Below are 13,540 nucleotides of genomic sequence, written 5' to 3'. Positions count from 1 at the left end.
AGAGTGGTCACCAAGGAAATAGTTAATGTTGACTGTAAGGAGTCATAACTGGGATTTAATGCTGACAGAATTATTAACCAGGGTGCTAACGTAAGAATTCACACAATTTAATAAGGCTGAATCCTTAAAACTCAGAAGAGGCTAAGATTTCCATGCAGAGGTCTGGGCAATATGACCATAAGCACTACAAATACAGCAAGCAGGCTGTATTTTATCTTCAGCAAGGACCGTGATCTCTGAAAGCACGCTCTAAGAATGAAATCTCAGAATGATTTAAAAAAATGTGTGCTTTGGAATTATTTGGCCAAATCTTTAAAGTATTTGAATGAGAACTTTAATTTTGCTATTACAATGGAGAAAGAGAATCCATATTTTTGAAGCATTCAGTTCTACCCTGGTCCCAGCTGTTTGGTCCCTGGTCTTTGGCCTCTTATTGGCCTTAATACTGATCTTCCTCCCTTGCTGACAATTATGACACAGCTCTGTGCTACAGGTATCCTATCAGGAACGACAGCACTGAAACACGGTGAGTACTATTTGTGGCAACCTTAGACTACTGCCTCCATCTAGTATCCTAGGTGAACAATGAAACTGGTGCCCCCACCCACAAAAAGATTTCCGTTTTTAAAATTTGACTTTTCCCCCCTCAAAATTTGGAGCCATACTTAACTTGATATCCTAAGTGACTGTCTAGTTCACCTGCTTGGAGGAGTCAACCCTGATAGTAACTTTTCCTTCTCCATAGCAAAACCAGGCAAAAGGAATGGTGGGCTGGCAGAATTTGGAAGATTACATGGCAAATTACAAGAGCTTAGTTAGTTAGCTTACAGATAAGGCAAATATTCCCCTGAATTCTGAAAGGCCAGATGGAAGACTATTTTACTCCAGGCCTTACTACTATGACACAATATGTTAAAGTTATAAAACAGTATTTAAAAATCATGTCACTACAATGTACAGTTGGCTTGTTTGAAATAGACTATACATATCAAGAATCAAATTGCGCCAGATGTCAAACTGCAGTTAGTTAATTCTTAAAGGAAATACTTCCAAAGTCTATATTCAAGCCATTCAGAAATACATGGGCTGGTTAACATGAAAGCTCATGCACATCTTGCTAAATCACAGTTTAGCACTAGAAAGGGAAAATCTCTCTATCCAGTCAAAAGTCCTCTTCTTCCTTGTTGTCTCTGTTCTGTGCAACTTAGTGCACAAAGAAACAGGAAGGGGCCTTCAGCCAATGATATTGTGCAGCCCTTGGGAAGCAACCACAGGACTCTCTGCCCCTCCACCAGATAAAAATGGCAGATTCTAGTTTTGCAAGAATGCTAAACCCTTTTTCAAAAAGAAACCTTTCAGATCATTTATTATAAAACCTACTCTAGTTGCTTTTCACTAGGGAAAAAAAGAACACTGTACTTTTCACAGTCAGCTAAGAAAAGAAGTTCGATTGCATTGAGAATTCAAACTGCATTACACTATGAAATTTAGAGAAATTAATGTCACCTAATACGTATAAATCAAGAGAGAGAGTTATTTTTAATTGATTTTAGCACCTGTAAGGTTATTGGATGTGGGCTGCAAAAACCCAGTAGACTATTAGAGATCTATTTCTGCTGCCAACTAGTGGTTGTCTGGATTTTTGCAGCCCAGATCTATGTAACTAGATCCTAACCTACTTTTGAAATACAGTGGATTTTGGTATTCTTTGGGACCTGTAAAACAAGGAGAGGCAAGACCAGCCATGGAGTTACAGAAGGTTTGACCTCTTAGAAATTCTAAGCTCCTAACACTTCTAATATAATGTTTAGCTACTTAGCATTGTCAAGCTTTAAGATTAGCCAGATTTTCAAGTGATAGTTTGTCTTTTACAAAAATATTCTAATTTGGCTCCCTAAAAGTTTTTTGAAAGAGACATTCTCTCGAAATTCCAAACACAGTTGGATGAAAATAAAAGACACAATATTCTCAACCTAAAGCAATTTAAAATGATTTAAATTATCATGCCCATCAACCAATTTACTTCAAACTAATTATCCTTCTTTTAATCAGTTAAGCCACCGTTTTAAAAAGTAGTCTAATTTGTACTACATTTGTGTGCTAGTTGCACTATTATATATGATACTGAAGGGGCAGCGTTTTTAATTAGAAAAATAACACACAAAACTGTGTGGAGATGGAGAATTCAGTCTTCATGCATATGAAGAATACTGTTCTTTGGAATTCAGTTATTACCATCTGGGGGTTCAGGCTGATAATTATCTGTTCATCTGCATAAACTCATGTCAAATTCCAAAACCTTCGTCAATCTGTACCTAATCATTCACAACACTTTTTAACCATTAATGATATGTAGTCACTGGCAGCTTTTCTGTTCCATATCAGATTTTAGTTAGTCATTAACAAAATGAACAATAATTTTAAAATAATTTTAAAATAATTTGCTGCTGATTCCTCCCAAGTGTGCAAGACAAACATTAACCATATACCAAGAGAATGAGATACGGGGGTAAGGCAAGATGGGCTTGAAATTTAATGCCTTCTAAACTCAGTATCAAAACCAAAGAAACATTTACACATATTGTACATAATACAGCTTGCTGGCCTTCAGTGAGTCTGATGTAAAGGAAAGCAAATAATTACATCTTAAGAGTCCAAAAGTGCTTTATTTCAGGTAACTTAAGAGGTTAAAATGCGCACTTTCTTCCTCTTCCTTCGAGGTCTGCAGGAGCTTGGCTTTACAGATGGAAGGATAAAAGAAAGAGTCTCAAAACCTCACAAGGTTTCATTTCTTCAAAATTAGCAAGTCTCCCACAGGATATACTTACTCAAGCCCTAAAGAGAAATATCTTTCTCAGCATGTAAGGGAATGCCCTTGTATTAAGAGCCAAGGAGATCACCATTTTATTTATTGCAACTTTGGGTAGTGCATAATGAAGTATTTTCTGAAATATTTGCTCACCAAAAACAATGGAAACAAATAATCCAGAAATTTATTCAGCAGACCATCATCTGCTCCAATGTAACGAAGCAGGGTTTTCAAGAAAAATAATAATAATATAGTGTAATAAAATAGTTATAATTACTATTATAAATAATTTCTTTATTAATATGTTAAAGATTTTGGACCTGCAGAATGTAGTCAGGTTATTTAAGTACTTGATTGCAAAAGCTTGTATTAGGTAACAAAAGCTATATTCCCATGGAGCTTAAACTTTTAAATTATATATTCCTTTAAACATTATTCTCTGATCAGAGGTCATTTAGTATTGCTTTAAAAGACTGCTGTTTCAAATATCCTTTTGTCATAAATTCAGATTACATATCTTTCATCTATAAAAGTGTACTATCAACAATCAGGGTTTATTAAACTGGGACTAAAATAAGCAATGCTATGAACATTTACTAAATGCAATTCTGTCCATATTCCTATAAGCACTTCCTTTTTTCCTTTCTAATGGCAACTAATACATTGTAACTAGAGCTACCCATACCTAAGATGAAAAATGCAAATGATTACTAGAGGGCAGAAAGTAAATTCTAATTTTTTGCTGCTAATGGTCTTCTGAATTTTTGCAGCCCAGGTGTGGCAGTTTAACTGTACAGTTTAACTGTAATCACTTATGCTTTTACAGACTACATTTATATTCACCCATAATTACTTCTTTGGGTGAGTTTTCCACTTCTTAATTACAAATCTTTGAGCCTCTCATTTGACCACTGGTGCTAAAATCATTTTTTATAATTAAAACATCTATATCGCCATCCTAGTCACCTGTAGAAACTTTTGCTACTTTACTACTTCCTCATGTAACATGGGATCACAGCCTAATTTACCAAGGCTTGGAATCTACACTTCTTTCTTGATTAACTTCCCCAATTTTTATAATGTGCTCTCTGTCTTTGATTATAATCCCCCATCAGCATCTAACTCAAACTTATTGTTTCTAAATTCCCAGCTTTTTAAAAAGATATTTGAATACAGATACAGAATCCTGAGACCCATACTTCATTGCTGAACACTTTACAAGTCAAAATCCAATTTTTAACACATTATATATGAACTCCCAAACTGACGTGATTGCATGCCACACATACATTATGAAATGAAACAAAAACTTACAGCTAATATTATTTAACAGCGTGGTAAGAAGTTGTCTTTTGTTTAGAAATACATAAAAACAAGGTAAATGGCATTAACATTATCCTATTTCATAAGATGCAAAAAATGCATTTTTCTTCTAGCATATGCTGGCCTTTATACATTGGAAATCTTTATTTATAGCCAATTATACAATGTGTTGAAACTTGACACAGATGTATTTTGAGTATTTGACATACATTTCAAAAAATGATGTATGCTTTATGGGAAAAATTGCAAGCCATGACTAATGGTCCCAAAGTCAAGGTGCTTGATTACTGCAGACATATTCAGATTTTACTACTACTCTAATTTAGCTGTGTATTTCCTACAAGAATGCATGCCCAAAGCTAATCTGAAAAAGCATTTCTGCTTCTCAAATCAAATAGGATTCTTAAAAGTGCTAAGAAAAAAAATCAAAGATGCATGAACAGCACCTACTGAATTACTATAAAAGTATACAAAGGAAGCACAAGAGACTCTTTCCTATTTTCATCTCTTATTACTCACAATCCTTTCAGATGTTTAGTATTCCTAAGTAAATTCCTCCTACAACCGATACTATTAAATACAATTGATTATACCAGACAGGAGCTGGTAACTGTAACTATTTCTCATTAAGTGATAATTTATTTGGAAATACAACCACAAATTATGTCAAGATCTCAGAGTTGTTGGCTGCTAGGTTTGGCTTTTTTGGGGGGGTCACTAAGCACTACTAAACATAATGCTAAGTGACCAGCTATAATTGATGTTATCCATCTCTAATACTGGACAAATTGTATTTGTCCAAGGTTAAAGGAAGAGTGCTTATTGATCCTTCTTCATCAAACATATCCAATACTAATATTCATTCATTTGCACAAGGCTTCCGAGATCTGCAGTGGTTAAGAAAAAACATGACCTTTAAGTCAGTTGACGATTCACAGAGTATAGCAAAAGTCACTGAAATTTCCATGGCTGTTAAAAGTCTGTACCCTGTGAATACACAAAGATCCAAAAAGGTGTTAAGCAAGGGAGGTATCCAGCTATAAATTTCCATAGCCTATTAGTCCCTCTCCTTCACATTAAAGCCTCAAGATCAGAGGCCTTCACAAATAGCTATTCTTCAGCTGATTCCGTAAGAGATCAGCATGTTTAAAACATAACAACAGTGAGGTAAGCCATTCAATTCAGAGCCCAGGGCATTTCCAAACTGAAAACGAATGCCAAAGAAAACTATATACACTTCTATTTCTTTCCCCATAAAATGAATAGTTTTGTACCTGTGAGGTTGACATGCGTGAGGTATCTTGTCGACCTGTTAAATCAGACGAGGAGATATTCACAGGGGCCCCACGATGCAATCGCATACTCACTTTCCGTTCTCGCTCCATTCCAGAAACTGGCCGAGGAGATGTATTTGCTGACACCCCCCACAAAAAAAGGAATTATCATTATCAGGTTTTGTACATACAGTATAATTATTGGCTATGAGTTATTCCTGGATTCTGTAGACTTTCTTGATGTAGTCAGTATATAAGCCAGTGTGGTTAAATGTTGGACAGGCACCAGGGAGACCCTGGATCTAATCAACCCACAGCCATGAAACCTCACTGGGTAACTTTGGCCACTCGCTCACTGTAACCCTGTCAGCCTTCCCAGTAGACCAGACAGGAAATAGGACCAGGTAAGCTAATTCTACTTTATTGTAAAAGCTACATTAACAGAATCTTGGAAGTCTGAAAGTACAATTCTCCCACCATCTACCGCCCAAGAAACTAGGGAGGGTCTCTTCTGAGCCTCTTGCCCTGCCCACTATCCAGCTGCAGGCTATGCTGTTATCTGACCATTCCCTAGGCAGCATCTCTTCGCCTCATCTCCCAAGGCCTTTCCCACATACCATTACATCACCCAATCTACCTTACAGGATTGTTGGAAAAATCGGGAGGAGCGAGTGTCACATATTCCAACAGAAAAGTATATATGTAGCACAGGATGGAACTGTGGAGTCCTTGGTGCTCTCTGAGCTTGGCTGTTTGCTTGCAAATGTTTCATTACGCAATTAGGTAACATCAGCAGTGCAAGGTCACCTAGTTGGGTAATGAAACATCTGCAAGCAAACAGCCAAGCTGAGAGAGCACCAAGGATTCTACAGTATTATATATGTCGCCTTGAACTCCTGAAGGAAAGGTGGGATGAAAATCTGATAAATAGAAAAATAGTTGGTGTCAAACCATGAACCCTAATTCAACCTAGGAAGTTTAGTTCAATAATTTTTATTGCTCTTAAATGTACACCCACTCCTTGTTAAGCGACTTCCTCAGTTACCAACCATTCGCAAATACAATGGTAATAAAATACTCATTTTCCAACCAATGCACGCACTTACGACCGAATTTCATGATGTCTGACAACAACGCATGCCAAAGAATGAGTAATGTTGACATAGCTGTACAAGAGAACTTTATCTGAATGAGACTGCAGCAACCAGTGATCTTCACAGTGTCTCATGTTCACTTAGTATCCATTTCGCTTAATGGCCTGGTTGTTGGAATAGAACTCTGTCACTAAATGAGGAGTGGGTGTAAAATGTTAAGGAGGATCCAGAATAGCTTAAATTCTTTTAAAAGCTAGGTAACTTTCCTGTTGAATTACGATAATTTAATGTTAGGGTAGCTTAAGTTTGGTAACTTCCTTAAAAAGTTGCAAGATGTTCACTATTGCCATTTGACAAGAAGAAGTTACATAGATTATGTTCATGTATTGACAAAAGCTGGTTTAGACTGCAATTCTTACATGCAGGCCAGTGTATCTCAAAGGCATTAGGACTTGAAGCCAGATTAGCTGAAGGGCTGCTGCGTAAGCTTGAGAACAAAAATCTGAGATCCTGTTCTCTGAGTGTTCTAAGTTCTAGTCACAACCTTAGAATTACTTTCTCTGTCAAGTCCATGTTTCCTTATTCGCTTGTCATTAGAAGAATGTTAAAAATTTATTGGGTACTATGAATGTGTTTAATTATGGGGTTATCTATTGCTTAGCTTGTATAATCCATAATCCATTGAATACAGCTCTATGATTTGAGTACTTACTGTTTTTTTGTATTTTAAAATGTGATGTAATTCCCTCTGAAATCAAATACCAGACTACAGCAAGAGCGTGCAAAGTATTACAGGCTCAAAATAGCCATTTTGAGTGTAAAAGCTTGGAACAAAATGTTTTATGTTCAATCATCTATCCCAAGTCCACTGAAAAATGGGCATTTTGTGCCAAGTTCTTTCAAGTATTGGGATGTCAAGAGATTCACTTTTTTTTTTAATTGCCAAGTCACAGAGACTTACAGAATCCATTAGTTAATAAAAGGGAAAACATGGGGAGGGGACATATTAGTCAAGTTCAGTCATGTTCAGAAATTTACCTAGCAAGTAAACTGCTGTTTTTAAATTTGCTGCTATCAGGAAATTAGTTCATGAGTTATAATGACATTGCTTGTGGGCTTCACTTGTGTCTGTGTGTGTGTTTTCCAGATACTTGTCTCGTTTCATGTCAGAAGTGCAGGAAATAGAAAGGGGGAAGGTATTAATTAAAAGTTAAAAAGTTAAAAAACATTTAATAAAAATATAAAATTTATATAACTCTAGTCCAATGTTGGGCCACATTGATGGCAGTGTTTCCGATCAATAAGTCATTCTGTGTGCATGTCGGTCCCAAAGGGCTCTGTAAAAGATGGGTAGTTGTTTGAATATTGCCGCATTCGCAGCAAATATCTTTGCCCTCAGGGAGAAACCCCCATTTTTCCATATAATCTTTAGTTCTGGCCAAACCAGTGGGCAATCTGTTTAAATATCTCCAAACTGTCCACTCCTCCTCCGAACCTCCAGGCAACTCCTCAAGAGGTTCTATTCAATTATGAAGATGTTTTACTTGAGATTTCCATCTTTTTAATCGTTCTGTTTGAGGTGTAGTAGCAATCTCCTCAGCACAGTCTAAGAAGCTCCTTCTTGACTTCAATCTTTTTTAGGAGGTACTTGGCCAAATAATGGGTGTGCTGGATCGTGTAACACCTTTCCATATTCCACGCCTTGTGCTACACTCCTTCTAATGCCTGGCGTGGTTATTCCCACCAAGATATATAATTTATCAAGTGGAGTGGGGCGTAAGCATCCAGTAACAATGCGGCATGTGTCACTAAGCACCCTATCCACCTGGGTAGAGTGCGCAGAGCAGGCATACTCTCCCGCCGAGTAGCACAATGCAAGGGCAGCCGTGCATAGAGTAGTAGGGTGAGCACCCCAAGTAGTACCAGCCAACTTCCTGAGAAGATTATTATGGGTGGAAATCTTTTGCTTTAAGTTGCAACAATGACTTTTAAAGGTTAATGTTCAGTTCGGTGTTACACCAAGGTAACATGGTGCCTCACAATGTGCCAGACTCACTCCATCCCAGATAATAGCAAGCCTACGTCTGGCCTGCCTATTTTTGAGATGGAAAGCACAGACATTAGTTTTTGACAGGATAGGTTTTAGGCCATTCTCATTATAATATTCAGACATACTCTTAAGAGCCAGGGGGGTGAGGAAGGAACCTCCATGTGGTGCCCTCTGGTAACAGCAAATTATCTTTTCGCTGGCTAATCCTTCCAACCCAGAATGCAGGAAATGTCTTCCAGATACAAGAATATGCACTGTACCTATGCATTACACAGTGTTGTTCTGTTGCTGAGCTTTCAAGACTGCCACACACCATACTGCTTGGTTGCCTGATCTAGTGGGCAAGGACAAATACAAATACAAAAAGTGTGCACTGCACATGCAGCTTTAAGTCAATAGTCAGAAATGTGTATTTCCGCTGATGCGGTGCTGTTCTTAGGCCGTGTGAGGGAGCATCCTCCAGATATATAGACCTTAACTCTCACAATTCTCAGCAAGGGCCATGATGCTTAGGGTATTCAGGTACTTTGAGCCAAACATATGCAGGGCTCCCAGCCTGGGAAAGGCTTTATAGTGGAACACCTTGTATTTTGCATTTTATTTGGTTGAAGTACACTCAACATGGAACATCCCAATAGAACATTCTGAACTTTTTTGCATAGACTTTTTGCTATAGATCCATTACATAAAATAAAAAGGAGATGATGTTAACATTACTACAGCTGCTACTGGTTCCACAACTCCAGGATATGAGGAGAACCAAGGCTAGGCAATGCTGCTTTTCTACAATGGAGCCACAGGTGGTCCTCAAGTTACATCTATTTGTTCAGTGACTGTTCAAAGTTACGACGGTGCTGAAAAAATGGACTTTCGACTGGTCCTCAAAGTTCCTGCTGTCACAGTGCCCCCTCAGTGATGTGATAAAAATTTGAGCCTGCCCACATTTATGACCATCTCCCTACTGCCGCCCCCAGCTGACCTTTGTCATCTTTGCCTGGGAAGAGGTGGAAGTCCAAGGCAATCAGGTTGAAAGGTGAGAGCTGGGGGCAGGTGCCGCAGGCAGGTGCTAGGGAGTGGGGGGCTTGCTGCAGCCTGGTGTGCTGGGGCTTGTTGCTGGCCGATGCTGCAGGGGCATGGGGCTGGTGCTTGAGGCAGGTCACTGCTGCAGGGGCCTGCCACGGCATGGTGCTTGAGGTGGCACTCTGGCCGGTGCTAGGCCCAGGGGCAGTGGTGGTGGGCTAAGACTGCTGAAAGCTGCCACCGCCGAGTGCCACCTCAAGCCCTGTGCTCCCTAGCGCCAACCCACAGCACCACCCCTGGCCCATAGGTCTGACCCGCCGGCCTGCTTGCCTGGGACTCCTGCCTCTTCCCACGCTGCAGTCATGCAAGGTCCTCACTTAATGCCCTGCGTGGTCCTGGGGTTACAAAGGCAACTGGGACTACTGGGATTTCTGTTGTTAAGCATTGTGGTCACGTGACATCACACTTTATGACCATACCACTTAGTGATGAAAATCCCGGTCCCAATTGCCATCATAACCCGAGGACTACCTGTACTGCTTTGGAATGGCCTCCTACTGGAGAGGAGCCTTGCCACTCTCCTGCAACCCCTTGGCCTTTAGGAAGCTATTAAAAACTGAAATTATTCTGGGAGAGCATTGTCATGGTTTTGATGACTTAATTTACTGCACCATTTTTATTATTTAATTCCCTTGTATTTATGGTCATTTATATTGGTATTCTATGTAGATGTTTAAATTGTCATTTCACTGTATTCACTGAAAAATGGCAAGAGTGGATTGATTATGGTGGGGTGTTAATCCAATAATCAATCAATCATACTTAATATCGTGCAGTTGCTTCAATGAGATGTATTGCTTGCAGGAAGCAGCCTCCTGAAAGCTTGGAACGGCAGCTTTGCAGCCCTACCTAGAACTTCTGGGAGCATGCATGCTCAGAATAGCTCAGGTTTGCCATCAAGCAGTCCCCTCAAGCCTTTCATCTTCAGTTGCTGTTCAGTCCCATGAACCCTCATGGGGTACTGCTCGTAAGTGAAGTACCTTGAAGAACGTGCAATCTTCTTAACACTAAGACTTTCTTACTGCAAATATTCATCACAGGGACAAAGGTTACACGACTCAGCTGCCTCCTTCCCAAACACAAGCACACAACTTCCCCTCAAGGAACATTAGAATGTGGGAAGTCTTCCTGATAGCAGTATTTATTGGTAATATAAGGCTGGCAACAATAGCATTAGGTAATGAACAGCATTTCATTTAGATGGTGGGAGACCCAGATTTAAAATCCCACCAAAATGTGTGTCTTGAACGTTGGCTGAGGACATCAGTCAACCTAATCTTATCACAACCAGTTGTTCTGGAAAGAGGAGGAGGAAAAGAGGTTTGTACGGTGAAAATAGTAGAAGTTTGCTTCGTGAGTGCCTTATAATTTTGCTATTACACATGGAAATGCAGTGTTGTGATATAGTTAGGCTAGAGCTGGGGAGACCTTGCTGCAAATGCCTGATCAGTTAGAAAGTTCACTGGGTCAGCTTGCAACAATTCAATGCCTCTCAGCCTAATCTATCTCACATGACTGTGAAGAAAAATATGGAGAGAGAAAGAGAGACCCCTTTCTTGGAAGAAGTAATAGGAAACGGATTTAGACATTGTTTTTTTCTTATTAATAGCACCGTTCCCATCTCTTTTCTTCAAAACAGTTACTGAAAACTCAATTTTTATTTTTTAACAAAGAATTGGTACAAAGCAGTAAGAGCAACTGGTCTGCCATTCAAAGGAGTAAAGAAAAAGATTCTTCCGCTTACCGGTATGTGAAGTTGGAGTAAGAGGAGTTGGTGGAGCTACATCTTGTGTCCCCCTTAGCCTCCCTGAGGCAGTAGAAGGTAATCCACGAACCGCTGGATTGCGTGTGTGTCTCATTCTTTCTTCTCTCTCTCTTCTTTCACGCTCAGCATCTTCTACTGCTCGGCTTGCACCCTTCAAGAAAAAACAATAACCATGGCTAGAAGTTGGAAATAATGCAGGGCAGCCATAGCAGAATCTATAAATGAGTACTTTATATGTTAGAATAAATCATTTATATCAGAGCAAATGTCTTACCCCAAGTTTCTGATTATGCTGTTAAAAACAGCATGCATTGTCATAAGCACATTTGGCTGTGCTTATTCACACCACTCAGCAAGTCACAGATGATATTTTTGCCAGAACTGGACCAAATCAGATGCTGATCTAATAGGTGGCCTTGAGCAAGCTATTTTATCAGCCTTGTTTCTTTACTTCTGCAACAAAGCAGGAACTAATTGGGATGACAACCTACAATGATTAGTAAATAAAAGAAGTATCAGCCATTCCAAAACTTAGGAAGACTGCAGGGAACTGGCTGGACTGGCACTTTCAATTTCTCCTTGGCTGAGTTCCTCAATGATACCTCCAAGAAACTCCCCAGAGCTAAGGGCACTTCAGACAGAGAGGCACAGAACTCTGATCTTACGATCCTGCATTATGGGTAAATATTCTGGAGACACCCTGAATTGATCTGATACAGGCTATCATTCTACTGATGGGACTTGTGATCAATGAGAGAAAGTCAACAGGTTTCAAACAAATATTCATCAGGTAAGCAAAACATCTGACTTTCAGGGTAAAAAGAGTTAGAAAATACATTTCAAATGAAGGAATCATAATGGCTAATAGAGAATATAGCAGCAACCATTTTACTTCTTAATACTGTTTTTTAAAAAAGCAAACCATCACAGAAAGATATGTCTGTTAACTTGTTTCACGGTACATTAAACTGGCAGCAGTTGATGACATTACAAAAGATTGCTCAAAAAAGGCAAAAAATGGAGCATGAAAATGCTGAATATTACAGAAACGAAAAGAGAATAGTACAGGTTAAAGTTGCTTCTTTCACTAAACTTAACAATCTCTGTTCCATCAACATTACCAAATATTAATGCACATAAATCTGACTTTATACAGTGTATAGTGGATTGGTGACTGCTGTCTCTCTCTAGACCAGCAGTGGGTGGCAGGGGAAGAGTGAAAGTGAAAGTTTTGTACATTAAAATCTATTCAGGCAGCATGGGATGGACCCCACCAGTGGGAGGAAAGCAGGAAAGTAACTTTGTTCAGAGTCCTTGAAACAATTTTTCATTCCACAGATTAACAAATAACACTACGAATATGGGGGGAAAGCACACACTATTTGCAAATATTGAGATGCCCGATCTGGCACTTTTTTGAAAACAATAATTAAAAAAAAAACCACAGATATTGTTTGCTTTGGCATTTTTTTTAAGTCAAGGACATTTCTGGCTCCTTGTTTTATGTGTACTGAATGACATACTGACCTGACGTATAACAAATTTCCTAACAAATGCACTGTACAACAGTGATCATGTGTTTTGGTAGATCTGTGAGATCCACTATCTGTGGCCAAGTGCAAATTGGTGAAATAGCCCAATGTATACTGTAAGTTAAAGAATGTTAGAGTTTTGCCCAGAACATTGTGATCAGGAACAGAACTAAGTTCTATTGATTAGTTCAACTAATCAATTTGTTGATTGCAGTGATTTCTGAACAAGTAGACATTCAGGGCTGGAACTTGTATTCGAAGGCTGCACTGAATGAGTGTTCTGATTTTCCAGAGGGTGGCAAATAGAAGAAACCACCTGGGCACAGAAGTGACAACAGTGTACTTTCCAGTTATTCAACTGCTCTTGGGATTAAAGGCCAAAATTAGGTGGACAGTCATTGTATTTAAGCAAGGGGAGAAGCAAGTATGAGGCAATCAACATGGGTGACTGGCATCATGGTATCCCAGCAGTCATATATAACTTGAATGGGAGTATAAGATGCTTGAAGACTCAAGGCCCAATGGACAGTCTGTGGAAATACCAAAAGTGAATGTGAAGATGCAGAACTGAAAGAAACTGGGATAAATGCATTAATGGTCATGAGATGACCAG

The 13,540-nt window shown here is 39.1% G+C and overlaps 1 protein-coding gene across 4 annotated transcripts in view; it reads right to left on the bottom strand.

Annotated features, from left to right (window-relative positions):
- The window catches only part of CSNK1D (casein kinase 1 delta), a 34,954-nt gene that overhangs the window by 7,408 nt on the left and 14,006 nt on the right, over positions 1–13,540 (bottom strand). For 3 of the 4 annotated variants that reach the window (XR_010067201.1, XM_063293260.1, XM_063293259.1), the window contains exons 7-8: positions 11,375–11,546; positions 5,407–5,546 (exon numbers count right to left, since the gene is read on the bottom strand). Coding sequence is in view for 3 of the 4 variants with exons in the window: in XM_063293260.1 (XP_063149330.1) it covers positions 5,407–5,546; positions 11,375–11,546 (312 nt within the window). In the remaining variant the exon portion in view is untranslated. Of the gene's footprint in view, positions 1–4; positions 2,737–5,406; positions 5,547–11,374; positions 11,547–13,540 lie in introns of those variants that run through there. The other variant, XM_063293257.1, reaches the window with a different exon arrangement.

The sequence above is a fragment of the Candoia aspera genome, chromosome 2 (genome assembly GCF_035149785.1).
Source record: "Candoia aspera isolate rCanAsp1 chromosome 2, rCanAsp1.hap2, whole genome shotgun sequence".
Lineage (NCBI taxonomy): Eukaryota > Metazoa > Chordata > Lepidosauria > Squamata > Boidae > Candoia > Candoia aspera.
The sequence above is the reverse complement of the archived record's forward strand: the minus strand, read 5'-3'. Positions and strand labels throughout refer to the sequence as shown.